Below are 16,922 nucleotides of genomic sequence, written 5' to 3' on the forward strand. Positions count from 1 at the left end.
TCTTTATTTAAAAGCTTGGCCACTTCACGAAGCTCTGTCCAGTGGAGAATCCACTTCGTGTAGCAGCATACATCCCGAAAGGTTCACAAACCTCCAAATTCTATAGTAGCATCGCTAAGGAATAAATTAACTGTCTGCAGGTGGTCCTAACTCAGCCGACTTGATTGACAGTTACTATTTCATCTTTCTCAAGCCGAGCTGATGACATTGTTTAAAGTCTATAAGCATAATCAACAGAATAACTGGCACTCTTTGAATGATCTTTAACAGGGCCTAGCGTTCATTTGTCTGTCCATCCGCAGCAAGTACTTTAACCAGCTTTCTGTATGATCAATTGTTTTGAAAGGAAAGTAATCCAACTTGGTCAGCTGCCCAGGCACAAGCTGATCATTAAAGGGCTGTGGCACTGCCCTACTTATAAAAAGACAGTCAGGTTTCAATCAGAAAACATGAAATTTAAGTGGAATTTGCCAGTTTTGAAGTGGAAAACTTGTGAGTCTGATCTTTTGCAAAATTGCCCAGGAGCTAAAACAATTAGTAAGTAAGTAAGTAAGTAAGTAAGTAAATAAGTGGAAAACATTGTTCTGATCCACGAGGTCATCTTTCTTGCTGTGTTGTGTGTCTGAGATTGTTTTCCTTAAAGGACTACTTGATTTGGTGCCACTCTCAACCCAAACAAGCTTCCATAATAGTTCAGTGTAACAAAGTACAGATCAATGCTTTGACTGGAAGGTTTTTTGTTTTTTGTTTTTACAGGTCAATCCGGGCCACGAACCCCTCAGAACACACAGTAATCCTGGCTGTGGTTTCACAAGTGTAAGTGTACCCCCTACCCCGACCCAGGAGTATCCCTGCCCCGGCAGAATCCCCATACCTACAGTGCCCCCACTCTAGCAGCACCCCACACCAACAGTACCCCTACCCCAGTCACACCCAACACCAACAGTACCCATACCCCAGTAGCACCCCACACCAACAGCACCCCCACCCCAGTAGAACCCCACACCAACAGCACCCCTACCCCAGTAGCACCCCATACCAACAGTACCCTCACCCCAGAAGCACCACACACCAATAGTACCCACACCCCAGTAGCACCCATACCAACAGTACCCTCACCCCACTAGCACCACACACCAATAGTACCCTCACCCCGGTAGCACCCCACACCAACAGCCCCCCCAGCAGCACCCTAAACCCAGCAGCACCCCATCCCAACAAACTCCCACCCCAATAGCACCCCTACTCCTGCAGTACCCTCACTCCAAAGGCAATCCTACCCCATGCCAACAACAAGCCTGCCGCAGCAGTACCCCAAGCCAACAGCACCCCACCCCAGCAGCATCCCCCACCCCCAGTTGCATTACCACCCAGCCATTACTGTTCTATCTGAGACACTTCCGTGATGTAATCTGGTTTTGAACCAGCTCTGTGATGGGCACGTCTTATACCCTACAATGCCACTTCTAGAACTTGCTTTGAGGGCTTTGTTTTCCAAGTTTCCAGAAATATTTAGGGTTTTTTTTCTCTCTCTCTCTCTTTCTCTTACATAATTGCTGTTAGCACGTTTTCACACATTTCATGGGGAAAAATAGGCTTACTCGTCATCAGGACATGCCAAAGCTGAGTAGAAAAGCTGAGAACTCTGGAGAAAGTGCTGTTCTGGTTCATCTTTTTTCTTTGAGGAAAATAAAGAAGGGAAAGTGCTTGAGTTTTCATTGAAGACTATAATATGAGAGTGCAGAGGTTCCAAATCCATTGCAAGAAAAGGACTGTGGCTCTGTGAGGACTGTTAGGTGGCTAACAGCAGGCCACGGGCTGTGGCTCTGTGAGGACTGTTAGGTGGCTAACAGCAGGCCACGGGCTGTGGCTCTGGTGAGGACTGTTGTGTGCCTAGCAGCAGGCTATAAGCTTAGGCTGGTTTTCAACTACAAAGAAGACTGACCTAGCTTTAGTTCCAGTGACATTCCCTGGAATGAGAAACTGTTCTTCCGGGTTTAGTCTTTGGAATGTTCTACACTTAAAATGTGAGGGCTGGGGCTGGAGAGATGGCCCAGAGGTTAAGGACACTGACTGCTCCTCTAGAGGTCCTAAGTTCAATTCCCAGCACCCACATGGTGGCTCACAACCATCTATATTGTGATCTGATGCCCTCTTCTGCCATGCAAGTGAACATGCAGGCAGATACTAAATATATAATAATAAATAAATGAATAAATCGTTTTTTAAAATTTGAGGGCTGGCTGAAAGAAAGAAGTAGTTTGTGTGAGCTACACTAACAGGAATCCTTGCCAGTGGCAACCCTGATGTTCAGGGTTGTGCCCTATACAAATTTCTGGCGGTCTCAGGGGTGACCCTCTTTTAGGGGACAGTTGAATTATGAGACATGCTCATGACATCCCATCTTTTCACTCACGGCCCAGCCCCAGGTTCAATGCAGAAGAAATGCCTCAAGAAATAGGTGACAGTATCATTGTTTGTTTTCCTCCCTTCTGGATTCCTGTTTGGGTTGATGCTTCCTTCCTGCTTGGTTGCATGATCCTATAGACCGTAGGTGGTCTGTGTCACCATGATCTTTGGGCTCAGCTAGGCCTTGGGGTAGGAGCTGTGCCTCCATTTGGGTCAGTGGCCTCATGACAAGCAGCATGGTTGGCATGTCTTTACATGGGCCGGCGCTCATACAGTTGATCCAACCCCAAAGGGCAACCCGGAATTAGAGCGGTTCCCTCCTGTGCTGGAGTAAGCGGCACCCTCCACTGTTTGTGCTCCGCTTGCATCTGGAAGACAGAGGTAGGTTCTCTGTCCTTGAAGGCGGGTGCTCCCTGGGCACAGGCTGTTCAGGAAGCATCTCTCGATGTGACTGCCAATGGCCTCATTGTTCTCTCCGCGTTTCAGTGTGAGGAACCCTGGTTTGTATCTGCTGAGTGACCTCATTTTCTGCTTTGCTGCAGATCTGATGACCACGAAGAGGCCTCGGTCCTTCCTCTTCTCCATGCAGGCTTCAACCGGGTATGTACACAGGGACTGGCTGTCTCTCTCCAACCTCCCTGGCTCTCCCGTGACAGCAAAGCACACAGCCGTGATAGCTATTACAGCTAACAGGGCCCAGACCTCTGAACCAGGGAACGGAGGCAACTGTGCTTGCATGGAGTGGCTGTGAGCAGGTGACCAGCAAGTCAACCATTTGTCCTTGCCGTCTCAATCCCATCATCTGTCATAGTAGCCAGTGCTTGATGACAATCAACTACCTCTTACACCAGATCAGATCCCCCACAGTCTCGAAGTAGCCCCATAACCGATCCATCTCACCAGTCAGAGTCAGCGAGTGTGGGTGCTCATGCAAAGATGCCTCAAGTTGCCACTTAGGTTCTCCGCTCCCTAGGGGCCTGCCTGGAGCTTTCCAACTTGGAGCAGCAGGCTCATGCTGGCTACAGCGGCTTGCACTCAACCATTTTAACACCAGAAAAAGAAAGGAATAGTCTCCAGTTTGTAGGATAACCATATGAAAAACATTTATATCACCTTAAAGATTAAGACTGATTGTCCTAAGCAAAGATAGGCAAATACCTAGGATTACAAGGTAAGGTAGAAACTAGGTTGCAGGCAAAGCTGGATGTGGGCAAATGTAAAGAAAGCAATGGAATTAGTTTTAAACGAAGAAGAGAAAGGGGAATGGGAAAAAAAGAAACATGAAAATTAGAGTCATACAGAAAATTCATGGAGTCCTTCACATTCCCTCATTACATTTTTATGACAAACATATTCATCCCTACTGTTAAAATTTTGCTTTACTTTAGGTAAGAATAGAGTAGCAATCCATAGTTGGTTGCTACAAATATTACTGGTAGTCTATGATGCCAAGAGTTCTTGGTGTTTTGAGTAGGAATGGAATGGTGGCGCTTTGCTATTCTGGATTTGAAATGAAAATCCTCCTCGGTAGCAGAGCATGTCGAAGCAGTCTCCCTGTGCTTTGGCGTGCTTCTGCCCAGAAGATGAACCCTATAAGAGATGCTAGCCCGCCTTGTGGAATAGAAGTGAATGTGTCGGGTTTGCAGCATTCTCCGCCATCCTAACACTTTTTCCTGTGTATCTGTCACCTCTCTTTGTGATGCTTGGCATTTGTTTCTGAACGCTTGCCTTATGTGCAGTGGCTGAATACAGACACATTAGAGAATGCTGCCGAGTTTGGGAATGCTGAATTGCCAGAGGACAGTCGACAGTGAAGCCATGTGACTGCCATTTATTAAAACAATAAGAACAACAACCCATCCATTTTTTGAGAAATAACTCTGAAATTATTCACAGGTTTTATTAATTTTCTGTGTCACACAGACCACACCACTCCACTTTTCAAGTGACCTTTTCAAGTGTGTGTCAGGACTCTGAGAGCCCAAGACATTAGCTTTCCTGGCTACCTTGGTTTTCCAATTGAAAGATGACCTTGTTGTACCTGTTGGCTTTATCAGGAGACACATTGATCTTTACGGTGGCCTTCGAATTGTGCCTCAGTTCAGAGATCTTTCCTCCAACAGCTTTTGCTATTGGTGTCATTTGGAGGATAGCTTTTCCCAGAGATCACACATCTGTTGACAGGAACGTTACTCTTTAGGTACAATATTTTTAAGAAAACAAAGGTTCACCATTTTCTTTCTACCAGTCTGGGTTACTCCAGGATGTCTCTTGTGCCTACATCCAAATGTGTCATATACAGTGAGTGAACCCATGGTAAGTGGGAGCCTAGAAGTCAGTGCCAATCAGGGATTACCTGGTGCTTCGAGGGCTGGGTCTGATTTGATGGAGGTCATTCACTGATCAATCAGAGTGCCTCCAGCCCCTCAGGTTTTCCCCCAGGGGGGCACAGACTAGCATTTAGCACCTGTGCTGGCTTCCTCTGGATACTGTGGCTTAGCAGCCGATGAGGCAGATCTCCAGACAGATGCTCCTGCTCGTTCTGAGACTATCTGGTCATTGGCAGCCCTTTCTCTGTCCAATCGCTTTCCAGATATGCCAGCTAGCTTGCCTTCTGTGAGGTTGTTTTGCTTTCCTGGTTTGTTTTGATTAAAGCATTTGCTGAAGCTTGGCTCTGTGTTGCTAGCTACTGGGCCAGCACGCTGGTCTATAATCCCTGAGTGGGGAGCCGGGAAGAACTGTGCCATTGAATAGACCCCTAAAATGGCCTTCATCGCCTTTGGAGCCCTGAGCACATGGCCAGCCGTATTGATGCTCGGCCCACACTACGCTTTGTGGAAGCTAGCATCTTGCCCACCGCAGCTGCTCTTATATTCACCTTCATGTGCCTCCTTTCCCCGCACCGCCGCCCCCTCCCCATGCCTGGAGTGATGCTTATTCATCTCAACAAGTATTTGTGGGGCATGCTGGGATCACAGCTGTGAGCCACACTTCTCCCTGAGAGGCTTCCTTTGGAGTGGGAAGTCAGGGAGCTACAATGTGTTATTTATCGGGCCCAGTTCCAGGTGATTTGCTTAATTTTTTACAACATATGAGGGATTTGATATTTTCTCCATCCTTTTTTTTCCCCCCCGGAGGAAAGAGACTCCAAAATCTGTATAGCTTGCAGGAGCGCAGCTGTGTGTTCACTCCTCACTCTGTTTTGGCTCCACCCACGGGTGTAGCTTCCCAGCCATGCCCTGCCACGGAACATTCTTCCCACGAGCTCCTATGTTCCACTAAAAGCATCCTTCCAGGTGGAAGTGGCTTAGGGAATCTGTAGACTGGGAGCTCCTCCTCCCGGTAAGAACCATCAGAGCACTTTAACGGGTCAGAATATTAGCCTACAAGGTGCCCTGAGGGCTCCTGGAGTCAAAACCCAGGCATCTCAACAGTATCTAAACTCACTTCTCGTGGAAATTGCGGTATGTCTTCTTCCTACAGTGTATCTGCTAACCATGAGAACCCTCATTGGCTGGGGCAGTTTTCACCCGTTTAAAACCTTGGGCACACACGAATCTTGATCAACTTTGCTTTGCGACTAAAAGAGCAAACATCCCCCTTCCGCATGGGTTTGTGACTTTTCCTTTTCTTAGTCTGTCTCCATTCTACTTGAAGAGTAAGAGACCTATGGAAAGTTAGAGAGTTTGAAGGGATTCCCTAAGGAAAGACCATCCACTCCAGGTGTGTGTGTGTGTGTGTGTGTGTGTGTGTGTGTGTACACATACTCACACACCAAGACAGAAGAGAAGAGAAAAAGTTTGTTTTTCTCTCTGGCTGACTTGATGAAGGAAATCTATAGGTGGACCTTTTGGCTATGCCTGGTGTTATCCCCTGTGTCTCTCTGACTTCCTGAGAAGTATTTTTCCCCCTTTTTACTTAACCACTAAGGGTTTGTAAATATTCTAATTGAGATGAAAGTAAAATAAATAATTTTAAAGTGAACAATGTGGGGACATTTAGAGCATCCTCAATGCTGCGCAATACCAACCCTTTATCGTTCTGAAGCTTTTCCCTCAGCCCCAAGGTCCCACTAATCGCTCAGTCTCACGTCTGTTTCCCAAGCTCTGGAAAGCATCAGTCTGCAACAGTTCATTTGGTTATATACTTAGGGTTTAATTTTCAAATGACATTTACACTATCTTCCACCTTGACTGAACGATTTCATATCCCACCAGCAGTGCACAGGACCTTGCTTGTGGACATTTTTACTATTTTATTATGTCTATTCTAGTGGGTATGAAATGACATCACAGTATTTCCTTAGTCTGGTGAGGTTGGACATCCTTTATGTGTTTGCTGGACATATGTATCTTTTCTTAGAGAAATGTCTACTCAGATCCTTTGCCTAGCTTTTCATTTGATTGTCTTCTGTTGTTGAGATCACCGATACTTCAAATGGGCTCTACACTAGGCACCCAAAAGATTCAGAAAGAGGCCAAGAACACTCCCATAAAAATGACTCTATCACGCATCGCAGCCTGAGCGTGCTGTGTATTGAGTTTCAGGTGACTGTTACAGGATAAAGCCAGAACAGTTTGGAAATTAGCACAGTTGGGGAGGCGCGCTGTATGCTTCTGTGTTTGCTTTGCTGTGACTCCTGGTAATGGAGTTTCCCCCATCTTTGTTATAAAGTGAGCCAAGTGCCTCACCTGCTCGGCTGTTGCTCTGTCGTTTGAACAAGCCCTTCACATCCCCTGACAGCCTTTCCATGTCATCCCTTCCTCCCTACAAGATGTTTTGCATAATGAGCTACCCGGGGGCAAGAACAACTGTTCCGTTTCTCTGTTTGACTCTCTAAGAAATAATTGGAGATGTCTCCTGCATTCTCTCTGCTTTCTTTTCAGAGATTTATGGAGAACAGCAGCATAATTGCTTGCTATAACGAACTGATTCAAATAGAGCACGGGGAAGTTCGCTCACAGTTCAAATTACGGTAGGTAGCAAAATTAAGGTTCTTTAGAAAATCTTTACTGTTGACAGGTCGAAGGTCACAGATCCAGAGCTGAAGTCGGGCATTTTGAGATTGTTAGGCTGCGCCTGCCAACAGCCATACATTAACACAAGTCCCTTGATGTAATGAAATACGTTGAAAGCATGCCTTTTTTTTTTTTTAAACAGTATCTTCTACTGTTTACGGTAGTTTTAAAATCATAACCTAGGAAATCTTGCTCAATTTTTTTTTGTATAATTAGATTTAGATTAAGAACAGACCTTTAAAAGTTACTTTCAACTTCTGACTTCCAACTTCATGAATTCCTGCTTAGGCTGCTGTAGTCACAGAGACAGAGACTGATGGTACACACATTATACTCACTGTCGTAATGGCTGTGCGGCAGTTTCATGACGTCCGCTTGTGGCATGTGGTCCAGAAACCAATTTCAGGTCTTTTAATAGGTTTGAGGTGCTTTAAGAGATGGCTTCTCACTGGCTCTCCATTCTGTGTGGGGTTCTACCTTTAGGCTCTCATGGAATATCAGGGTCCTAGCACCCACCTAGTTTAGTTCAGGCTCTGCTCTGGCTTGCTGCTAAGCATCCGGTTTTTTCCACCTGCCCTCTGCAAGCCAGAGCACATGAGCTGTGCGTGGTTCCTCTGTACCTTTGGCCCTATGGAAAGACCAGTTTCAAGGAGCTTCCTGACATCCTTCCGGGAAGTCCCTGCATGGCCTCTCTCACTAGGTCCCTTGTCCTACCTCATGCCCAGTGCAAAGACCAAGAGAGGATCTCCTTACCGTAATTATACTTTTTAATCTTCTTGACTTATTTTGTATCCAAATACGACAGAGGAGTTTAGAAGCTCATTTTCTCCAGTCCCTCGGAAGCAGAACGGTTGGCATAGACACGCAGAAGCAGATCGCCCAAGTCTGAGTACACCACTGAGGACAGTGGTGTAAGAAATGACGTGCTAGAGTATGCAGCTACTCTCTTAGAGGAGAGTTAGGTGGCTTTTTGGTTTTTGTTTGTTTTAAGAGCGTTGATGCTGGCACCGAGCTGACTTTAATCTTGGAGGGGGGGGCCCACATGGTGGCAGAAGCAAACGGCTCCAATAAGTTGTCCTCTGATACTCACGTGTGTCATGCCATGAGTGTGTATAAAACACACACACACACACACACACACACACACACACAGTAATAATAAATATTTTTCTTAAAAAATCACAAGATTATAAACCAATGGAGATTCTGATATTTGAGGCATTTTAATAGCTTAAAGCCTCAAGGTATAGCACCAAAGACATTTTGAATGTTTAAATAATTTAAATTCCTTGCTTTCTTTTTTTACCTGTTTGGTTTGCTTCAGATAACTTCATGCAAATTTTCTAAAAAACTATCTTCTCTTTGCTTCAGTAATTTATTCTTTTTAACAATGTACATTAAGTATATGTATTTTCTGGGAGCCTCTGTTGATTCTAATTGAGAGTAAAACGACTTAGTACTTTGGTTTTTGATGTTTTTAGCAATAAAGAAAAAGAGAGACTTTGTTGTGGTTTGATCCTTTAACTTTATTTCTTACAATACAAGCAGGTGACCTGGCAGTTTACAGCTGTGACCAGCAGCCCCTCGTGCTGTTTTGGATGCTAGTGCTCTGTATTCTTAGGCTATAGAACATGTGTTGGCCCCTGCTAGGTGGTGCCCTAATTCAGATTCCTCAGATTCGGTCATTGAGGGTTCCCTTGGGGAGGTTCAGGGCACCTCGGCCACGGTGAGCAAGATGCAGCCCTGGCAGTCTGAATCAAAGGGCCCCTGCCAGCCCCATCAGTGGGGACCGTGAACTGCTGAGGCCTATGTAGTCTGTGGTGTGGGAGCTCTCGTGGTCTCAGCACACCATAACTGCAAGTTTCCCGTCTCCCAACGCCATGAGCACTACGACTTCTCGTCCCTTCCCTGGCGGGAACTGGTAGAGGAGTTGGACCCATTGTTAGGGTCATGAGGGAATGCTATGCTCAGGTTCTCCATGGAAATCAGTGGAAACTAGTAAAGGGACTTGACCCAGGGAGCAGTGGCTCCAGGAAGCAGGGCTTGTCTCATTCTTGGATGCTCTTTAGTTCTCCACCTGTTGATATGTTGGCTTTCAGCCCTCTCCTCAGTCTTGCTTGAGTCCACTCCCTTTTGGGGGACTTGGGGAGGGTGGGTTGTACATGCGCAATACTTGAATCTCCCTGGGCCTATAAAAATCTAGATCCATAAGATAGAGGGCACTGAATCAGACAATGACCTTGGCCCAGTCCTATAGAACATTCAAGGACATACAGATCATCTACCTGCACCAGGGTAGACAAGCAACCATGTCATTTGTTAAAGACTGAGAAATGAGCTCTTTATTATACAATGCCAGAATAATTATAGCCTAATTATGTAATACTTTCCCCTACAATTCCGCCCCCAGCTGCAGCTAAATATGTAGCACGACTGCCATTCTGCAAGGACACAGTCTGCACTGTGGGGAGCTGCTGTTGTTAACAGTGGACTTTACCACAAGTCCGGGACTTGTGAATGGTGACTACCATCTAAACTTTACAAGACAAATAAATCCCTTCTCTTCCTTGCCGTCACCCATGACTGCCGCCACGTAGCAATCCCACGATTCCCCTCGCCTGTTCTTTGGTCTGCCTAGCTAACTCTGAGCATCTGATTAGATGTGGACTTGTGTTCAGAATCTTCTTAAAAGCAATGACCATGCTCAGCCCCACCCTTGTTGAAGGTGATGCTTGTCTGTGCGCGTGTGTGTTCCTGTGTGTGTGCATGTATGTGCATGAGAGGTGTGTGTGTGTGTGTATGTGTGTGTGTGTGTGTGTGTGTGTGTGTGTGTGTGTGTGTGTGTTTGGGTAGAAACCAGATGAAGTACCTTTCTAAAATATACAGAACAGCTTATGGTCATCCAAGCCACAGTAGACAAGAAAACATTGGGAGCCAGGAGTGTTCTCCATGTGATCCCAACTGCCTACCACCTTGGTTGTAGCGGTAGCATACAGTCAGGCGCCCTGCACTTGCACTTGTGCACACTGCACCCACTGTGCCACTGTGCCATTTCATGAGCTTTCTGCTTGGATCCTGCAACCGTTGCCTCTTCCATATGATCTTTCAAAACCTGTAGGGCAGCACAGAATAAATGACTACACTCACTACTCTTTTTCTTTCTTTCTCTTCTGTTTATTCATTTCTCCCAGTTTTTTAACCTCTATCCTTAAGAATTAAAAAAAAAATAAGGACATCTGAGGTGCACTTGGTGGTTCCCAAGAACAGAAATTAATAAGGCTACAGCATTTCTGCCTGAAAAGTATGAATAATTAATACAAGCAATTAGGTTCCCTGGTTCTAGGAACATGACTCAAATTGATTGCCCCACTTTGCTGCAGGTTTATTTAAATAGAGTCAGCAACCCAAAGAGGTGGAAAAACCCAAAGAAGTGCCACAGCTGGTCATGTGTGGCATGGAAGGGGTAGGAAGGGCCATACTATGTCAGTCCTGTCCCTTCATGTCAGAGGACAGAGTAGGGATTTGTTCTGTGTCCTCGTGGGCATTATATATATATATATATATGTCTGCTGAAGAGTTTAGGCTTATGGCTAATCATAGCGTAATCTTCAATAGCTGTAGGACTTATTAAAGGACCACCTTGTACACAGATGAAAGGATTGTGTCTGAAGCACCCGTTTGCACATTTAGTTGAGACGTACAGGCACCTTACAGAGAACCATACACCCCAGAGGAGTCTGACAAAAATGTGTTCACTGGAACTTAATTACCCAGCTCTCAAAATTGACAAATTAGCCCTTGTGGACTTTACGTCTCCCTGCACCACTTCTGAAAGGTCATTAGTACCTGGAACGGCTCCTCTGTGGAGCTGAGCTCAGTCTCGACCAGGCGTCAGGGAAGCACTCTTGATAAAGCCTGGCTCTCGCTTGTCTCTCGAGAGGCAGTCTGGTGACTGTGGAGTAACGACACTCTTAGCATTTTCTCTAATGTTTTGGTGCTCTTATAGAACATGTTTACAAATGCAGTCGTGGTGGTTAGACAGTACAACTTAGGTGGGGCAGCTGGAATGAAGAAATGCCCCCGCAGGGCTCAAGACCATCAGCAGCATCAATCTAGCCTGACTCTCCCCTGCTTAGCAGAGCACGGATGCTTTCTCACTACCCATAAGCAGATAGCCTTGTCTCTCAGTGCGCTGAGGTCCTTCCCGCCTGCAGGCTGGTCTGCTTGCGGTTACTGAGTCACAATCAGATAGATTCAAGGAAAAAGATAGCTTGTGGTTAGTTTTTCTTCTTGCTAAAGGCTTTCGCAAGCCTTTGAGAGCAGGGCACCGCGACTCTGTGACCTTACAAGTACTTACAGGTACCTCAGCCTGGATCCCTCCAGATGTGGTCCTTCAAGAAATGCCTGCAGATGCCATCCATCGCTCTGGTCATTGCAAAGCCCCCCGAGAAGCACATATTCTTATAGCCATTTCCTAGGTGAGGAGACAAGGACAAGCAAAGGCCAAAAGCTGCCTTGGCTCCTGCATCTAGGAAAATACAATCCAACTTCATGAACCCAGGGCTCTGCCAGTGTCCTAACAAATGGGTCAAAATGGCAGCAAGTTACACTCCCTTAGAATCTGCCCCACAAGAAGAAATATCCATCCCATAAATCAACATTTTCCTTTCTTTTTATTTTTCTCAGTGCACCGTGTAAGAAAGCCTTGCCTGGGGCTTTAAATAGCAGGGTTCTGGCCACGCAGTTGCCGCATTGGATAGTACAGAATTTAATTTATCTGGAGTTTTTCTCTATTAGGAAGATGGTTAAAATCAAAACCACGGGTGGACTCTGACTTCAACTATCTCAGGTGTACAGGGGAGGCGAGGAAGAAGGGAGCCATGTGGGAAACTATTGGGTGCAAAGAATTGGACAACGTGGCGGGAGGTCTACCTGCCACTCCTGTCTTTCTTCATACCAGTGGGCGTGGTTGTAGGCAAAGCGGCATTGTGAACCCAAGAAAAGGAAAGCAAAACATTTCTGTGCGTGCTGCAAAAGGCCAGAATATCTCATGGTCAGTTCGGGCTGTGCTCCGTTCCCTTAGTTGATGGCAACTTGAGCCCCGTGAGCAATGACTGTGGTCATAGCAACTACATCGCATATTGGATTGAAATGTCGAAGGCTGAGGGGATCCCAGCAGTCAGACCACAGGAATAACCCTGGGTATAGTGCCCGCGACTACGGGGTCTGTCTGTGTTGCTAAGTTAACAAAGTTCAAATTATGTTTGTATAGAACTAACACGACTTTTGTGCATCTTACAGGGCCTGTAATTCAGTGTTTACAGCGTTGGACCACTGTCACGAAGCCATAGAAATAACGAGTGATGAGCATGTGATTCAGGTATGGGAAGAAGCACCTCACATCATTAACGCTGCAAAGGAGACTTTCGGTTCTAGCTACCTCTTTATTTCAAACACGTTCCCATAATTTTCACATATTTGCATGTTTTCTTGAAGAAAGGAAAATTAATGTATGAGACAATGATGGATAAACTTAAGGATTAGCTATTCAAGCTGGGCGTGGTGGCGCACGCCTTTAATCCCAGCACTCGGGAGGCAGAGGCAGGTGGATCGCTGTGAGTTATAGGCCAGCCTGGTCTACAAAGCGAGTCCAGGACAGCCAAGGCTACACAGAGAAACCCTGACTTGAAAAAAAAAAGAATTAGCTATTCAAAAGAAAATAAAATTGTTTTATGATTTATTGTTTTTAAATTATATGTATGTGCACATGTGTGCGGGTGCCTGTGGAGTCCAAAAGAGGGTGTCTGGTACCCTGGAGCTGAACTTATGGGCAGTTGTGAGCCACCCACCCAGTATAGGTGCTGGGATCTGAACCACGGTCCTCTAGAAGAGCAGTCAGTGCTCTTAACCATGGCCTCTCTAACTCTATAGGTCAAACTTACTAATTCCCATCAGAACGTGTTATTTCTTAGATAGAGGTGGGAGGAAATTTTAGGCTATCTGTGCAGACAGTGTTTACACAGGATTGTTGGGCAAATCTTGTAAGTAGCTATGGGAGTAAACTACTGCAAGGACATATGCTTACTTGCAGTTGGTATTCTGCCACAAAGCACTTCAATCTGAAATATTAAATATACTCTAAATATGCTATACTATATACTGTAAAATATAAAAATACAAAGAGCACTTTAATACTAATGCCATCTTTCTAAAGAAATGCATACACAGAGAATCTTTTGCCTGCCTCAAAGAATGCTTTGAAATATCCCTGGTCCTGACTGGCACTGGCAAGCAGCAGCTGGTGTGCCGTGTCCCTAGAGGAGCACTTGCTTTATTCAGTGCTCCATCACATCATAGCCCTTGTGGCAGCAGCCTCCTTTCGAACCCTCTGACGGCCCAGGTGTGCACACAGACATGCCTTGTGCCTGTTCCGTATCGAGGGTACCATGGGCCCACCACACCTTGCTCCTGTCATGAGCTTTTTCATTACTCAGCTCAGTACCTTTGAAAGGTCGATGAGGAAACTAAGGCTTAGGGAAGCGGAGGGACTTATGCCAGGAAAAGGCCCCAGCAGTGAACATTGAAATCAGAATACTTAGCCACAGTTCTGACTCCCAAGCTTTCCTGCCTGGCTTCATTTGGGGCTATATTTTAGACTACCTTCGACTGTCTCTTGGAATGGATCTGTACATTGTTGGCTGTGTTTTGTTCTTCCTGCCCACTGTTCCTTATCCTAAGCCATACAGAAAGTCGAGCACAAGCCCCATGGTCACGTGCAGATGTGGCCCTTCAGCTCTGCCTATGAGGACATTGGCCTGGCAGCTACCTTCTTCTCAGTGGGATGCTGGGCTGTGATTCTGTACTAATGAGAAGCCGTCCCGCCCTCTCACGCCTTCTCCACACTGAATAGGAACATAGTCCTTCACCCCATGGCCAGAATTTGTGGTTAGCAACCCTGAATATCCCTATCCCTGGGATAAGTAATGTGGTGATGTGTCACGTGACATAAATCACACACACACACACACACACACACACACACACACACACACACAAATTCCCCAACCATTTTCTTCCATGCACAGAAAGTAATTAATATGAGGACAGTTGGTACCCAGAGAGGGGAAGATGCTGTACTGAAAGGGAAACATGGATGCTGAAACAAGCTAGCAAGAGGAAGGAAGGAGAAGTAGGGCGATGACCCTCGCCTGGATTTCAGGACGAGACATCAAGGACTGGACATGTCACATATGCTCTTGGTTCACATCAGTGCCTCGTATTGGGGTGCTTTAGCAGATAGCCATGTGTCCATGTGCACAGGTGAGATACACTCAGAAACAGCATCTTATGTATCAACCTTCCTGTCCCTGCTGCCTCTGGGCCCCCAGCCACCCGCCAGCCATCTAGTTGCATCTGCTTGGAAAACACTTGCATGTGCTTCCCACGCGTGGGTGCGGTTGTTAGCATTTTGTTCTCATTGATCTTAAGACAACCCTGGGAGCCAGGTGATGGTATCGCAGATGAAAAATACAGAGGAGCAGAGCAATAGAGTGGACTTCCAGTGGCTCCGAAGAGTTAGAATCTGGTCTGTTGGTTTCAGTCGTGTCTGTTATGCCTCTGGATTCTGAGGTTTCAGGATCCTCAACATTAAAAAAAAAACATAAGTATTATTCAAATTCACAGAATGGGAAAGCAGAGCCCACATATATGACAATGTAGGAGACAGTCAATAGATCAGGAGAACGATAACTCTTTAATGTACCCATTCACTCACTGGGTGCTTCCCGAGTGAGTAGCGTGTATTCAAATGCAACACTAGCCTCTGCACCCGAGGACTTCAGTACCCTATGAGAGAGAGAGAGAGAGAGAGAGAGAGAGAGAGAGAGAGAGAGAGAGAGAGAGAGAGAGAGAGCGCAATGGTACCAACTCAGACTGAGCAAAGGTCAGAGAAGGCTTCGTGGAGGAGGAGACACATTGGAACTGGTGGGACGGAAAGGAGGAAGTAGACAGTAGACAGTAGGCAGAAAGCCTAGACAGGGAGACATGCTCTCAGCTCAGCCATGATGGAAGTGACAACTGCCATGCCCAGGGATGCCAGTTCCTCCCCCATGGGAAGGGATCTGGAAGACATGGCAGTGGTGTCAGGACCCTCTCCTCTTCAGCCACTCCCATAGTGCCTGACAGCCCGAGATCCCTCCACATGCTTTCGGCTCCTAGGGCTGATGTGTTCATAGAAGCTTAGCTCCCAAGGGAATAGCCCCCACCAGCACACTACGCCCCCAACGCCCCAACATTACCCACCTCCTGATAGATTACACTAGCCGAGGGGAGAGTGGGCATGCTCAGTGAGAATGTCTCTGAGGCAGCAGATGGATGGGAATTTTTATCCAAAGAAACTGTTGACCCAGGTGCAGTGTGCGCGCATCTGCACCACTTGTTCTCTCGGCTACGGCTAGTCATGTCATGACTGTGATCTTTAGAAGGGAATTGGTGGAGGACTGGAGTCTGGGGCCAGATTAGGCAGTTGCTCCGAATTCCTGAAGCCACTGCAGAAGTTTGCTAAGAACCCTCTGAGTCTGCTGACCTCTGACTGCACCATGAGCATCCTCTGTCCTTGCCCACCCTGCAGCCAGCTCGGAAAGAGTGTGTGTCCCCTCCCCATAGGCTAACTGCCTGTGTTATTCACATTAGGTCAAAGTGCTCCCAAACGTAGCACTGATTAAGAGATGGGAAAGTGCAGAGACGCATAGCTTCGGACAGCTGCCCTGCACTATGCGACTGTCAGAAGCGGCAAGTTGCCGAGTAGCGTGTGCTGGTTCCTTACGTGTGCTAAGGCGAGCCCTGTGCCACCAAGCCACAACCCAGCCCTCTTCCTATTCCTGTTTTTCTATGAGCTTTTGCTTATTTTGTAAGGGAGGTAGACAGCGAATAAGGCCCACCAGAAGCGAGGGCTGCTAGTGGAGAGCTGCCTACTCCTTTCCTGCTGAGGTTTCTTTGCATTTCTCTCAGAGGACCAGGGTGTCCAGTGAATGAGTAAATTGCAATATGTGTGCGGGTTCTGCCCCTGCCAGATGAGGAAGGGGGGGGTCCCACAGCACCTGCCTTAGAGAGTATTGCCTGGGGGACCTTTGGCTCGCTGCTGTCCCTGTATTCCCCACAGCCTCCCTGTAGGGCACACTGATCTGTAACCCCTCCTGCTCACAGTATGTCAACCCTGCCTTTGAGAGGATGATGGGCTACCACAAAGGGGAGCTCCTGGGGAAAGAACTCGCTGACCTGCCTAAGAGTGACAAGAACCGGGCAGACCTCCTGGACACCATCAATACGTACATCAAGAAGGGAAAGGTGGGTGGAACCAAGAGACCCACCCACGCTCCCCTCCCCCTCAGTGCGCCCCCTGCCGGATGTTTTAGTCCTTCATCTTCAAGACTGGCTTCTTTAGTAATGCCATTAGTCCAGTGAAAGAACTTCGATTTTGACAAAAGGGTTGAATTT

At 46.7% G+C, this 16,922-nt stretch overlaps 1 protein-coding gene across 9 annotated transcripts in view; it reads left to right on the top strand.

The window, feature by feature from the left end:
* PDE8B (phosphodiesterase 8B) overlaps nt 1-16,922 on the top strand; it is a 219,058-nt gene that overhangs the window by 147,440 nt on the left and 54,696 nt on the right. For 6 of the 9 annotated variants that reach the window (XM_084802310.1, XM_084802311.1, XM_084802303.1 and 3 more), the window contains exons 4-8: nt 757-816; nt 2,952-3,009; nt 7,296-7,384; nt 12,729-12,807; nt 16,632-16,772. In XM_084802310.1, coding sequence (XP_084658436.1) covers nt 757-816; nt 2,952-3,009; nt 7,296-7,384; nt 12,729-12,807; nt 16,632-16,772 — 427 coding nt within the window. The remainder of the gene's footprint in view (nt 1-756; nt 817-2,951; nt 3,010-7,295; nt 7,385-12,728; nt 12,808-16,631; nt 16,773-16,922) is intronic. The other 3 variants (XM_084802305.1, XM_084802308.1, XM_084802309.1) reach the window with 1 other exon arrangement.

This window comes from Acomys minous, assembly GCF_964271855.1.
Source record: "Acomys minous genome assembly, chromosome: 11".
Lineage (NCBI taxonomy): Eukaryota > Metazoa > Chordata > Mammalia > Rodentia > Muridae > Acomys > Acomys minous.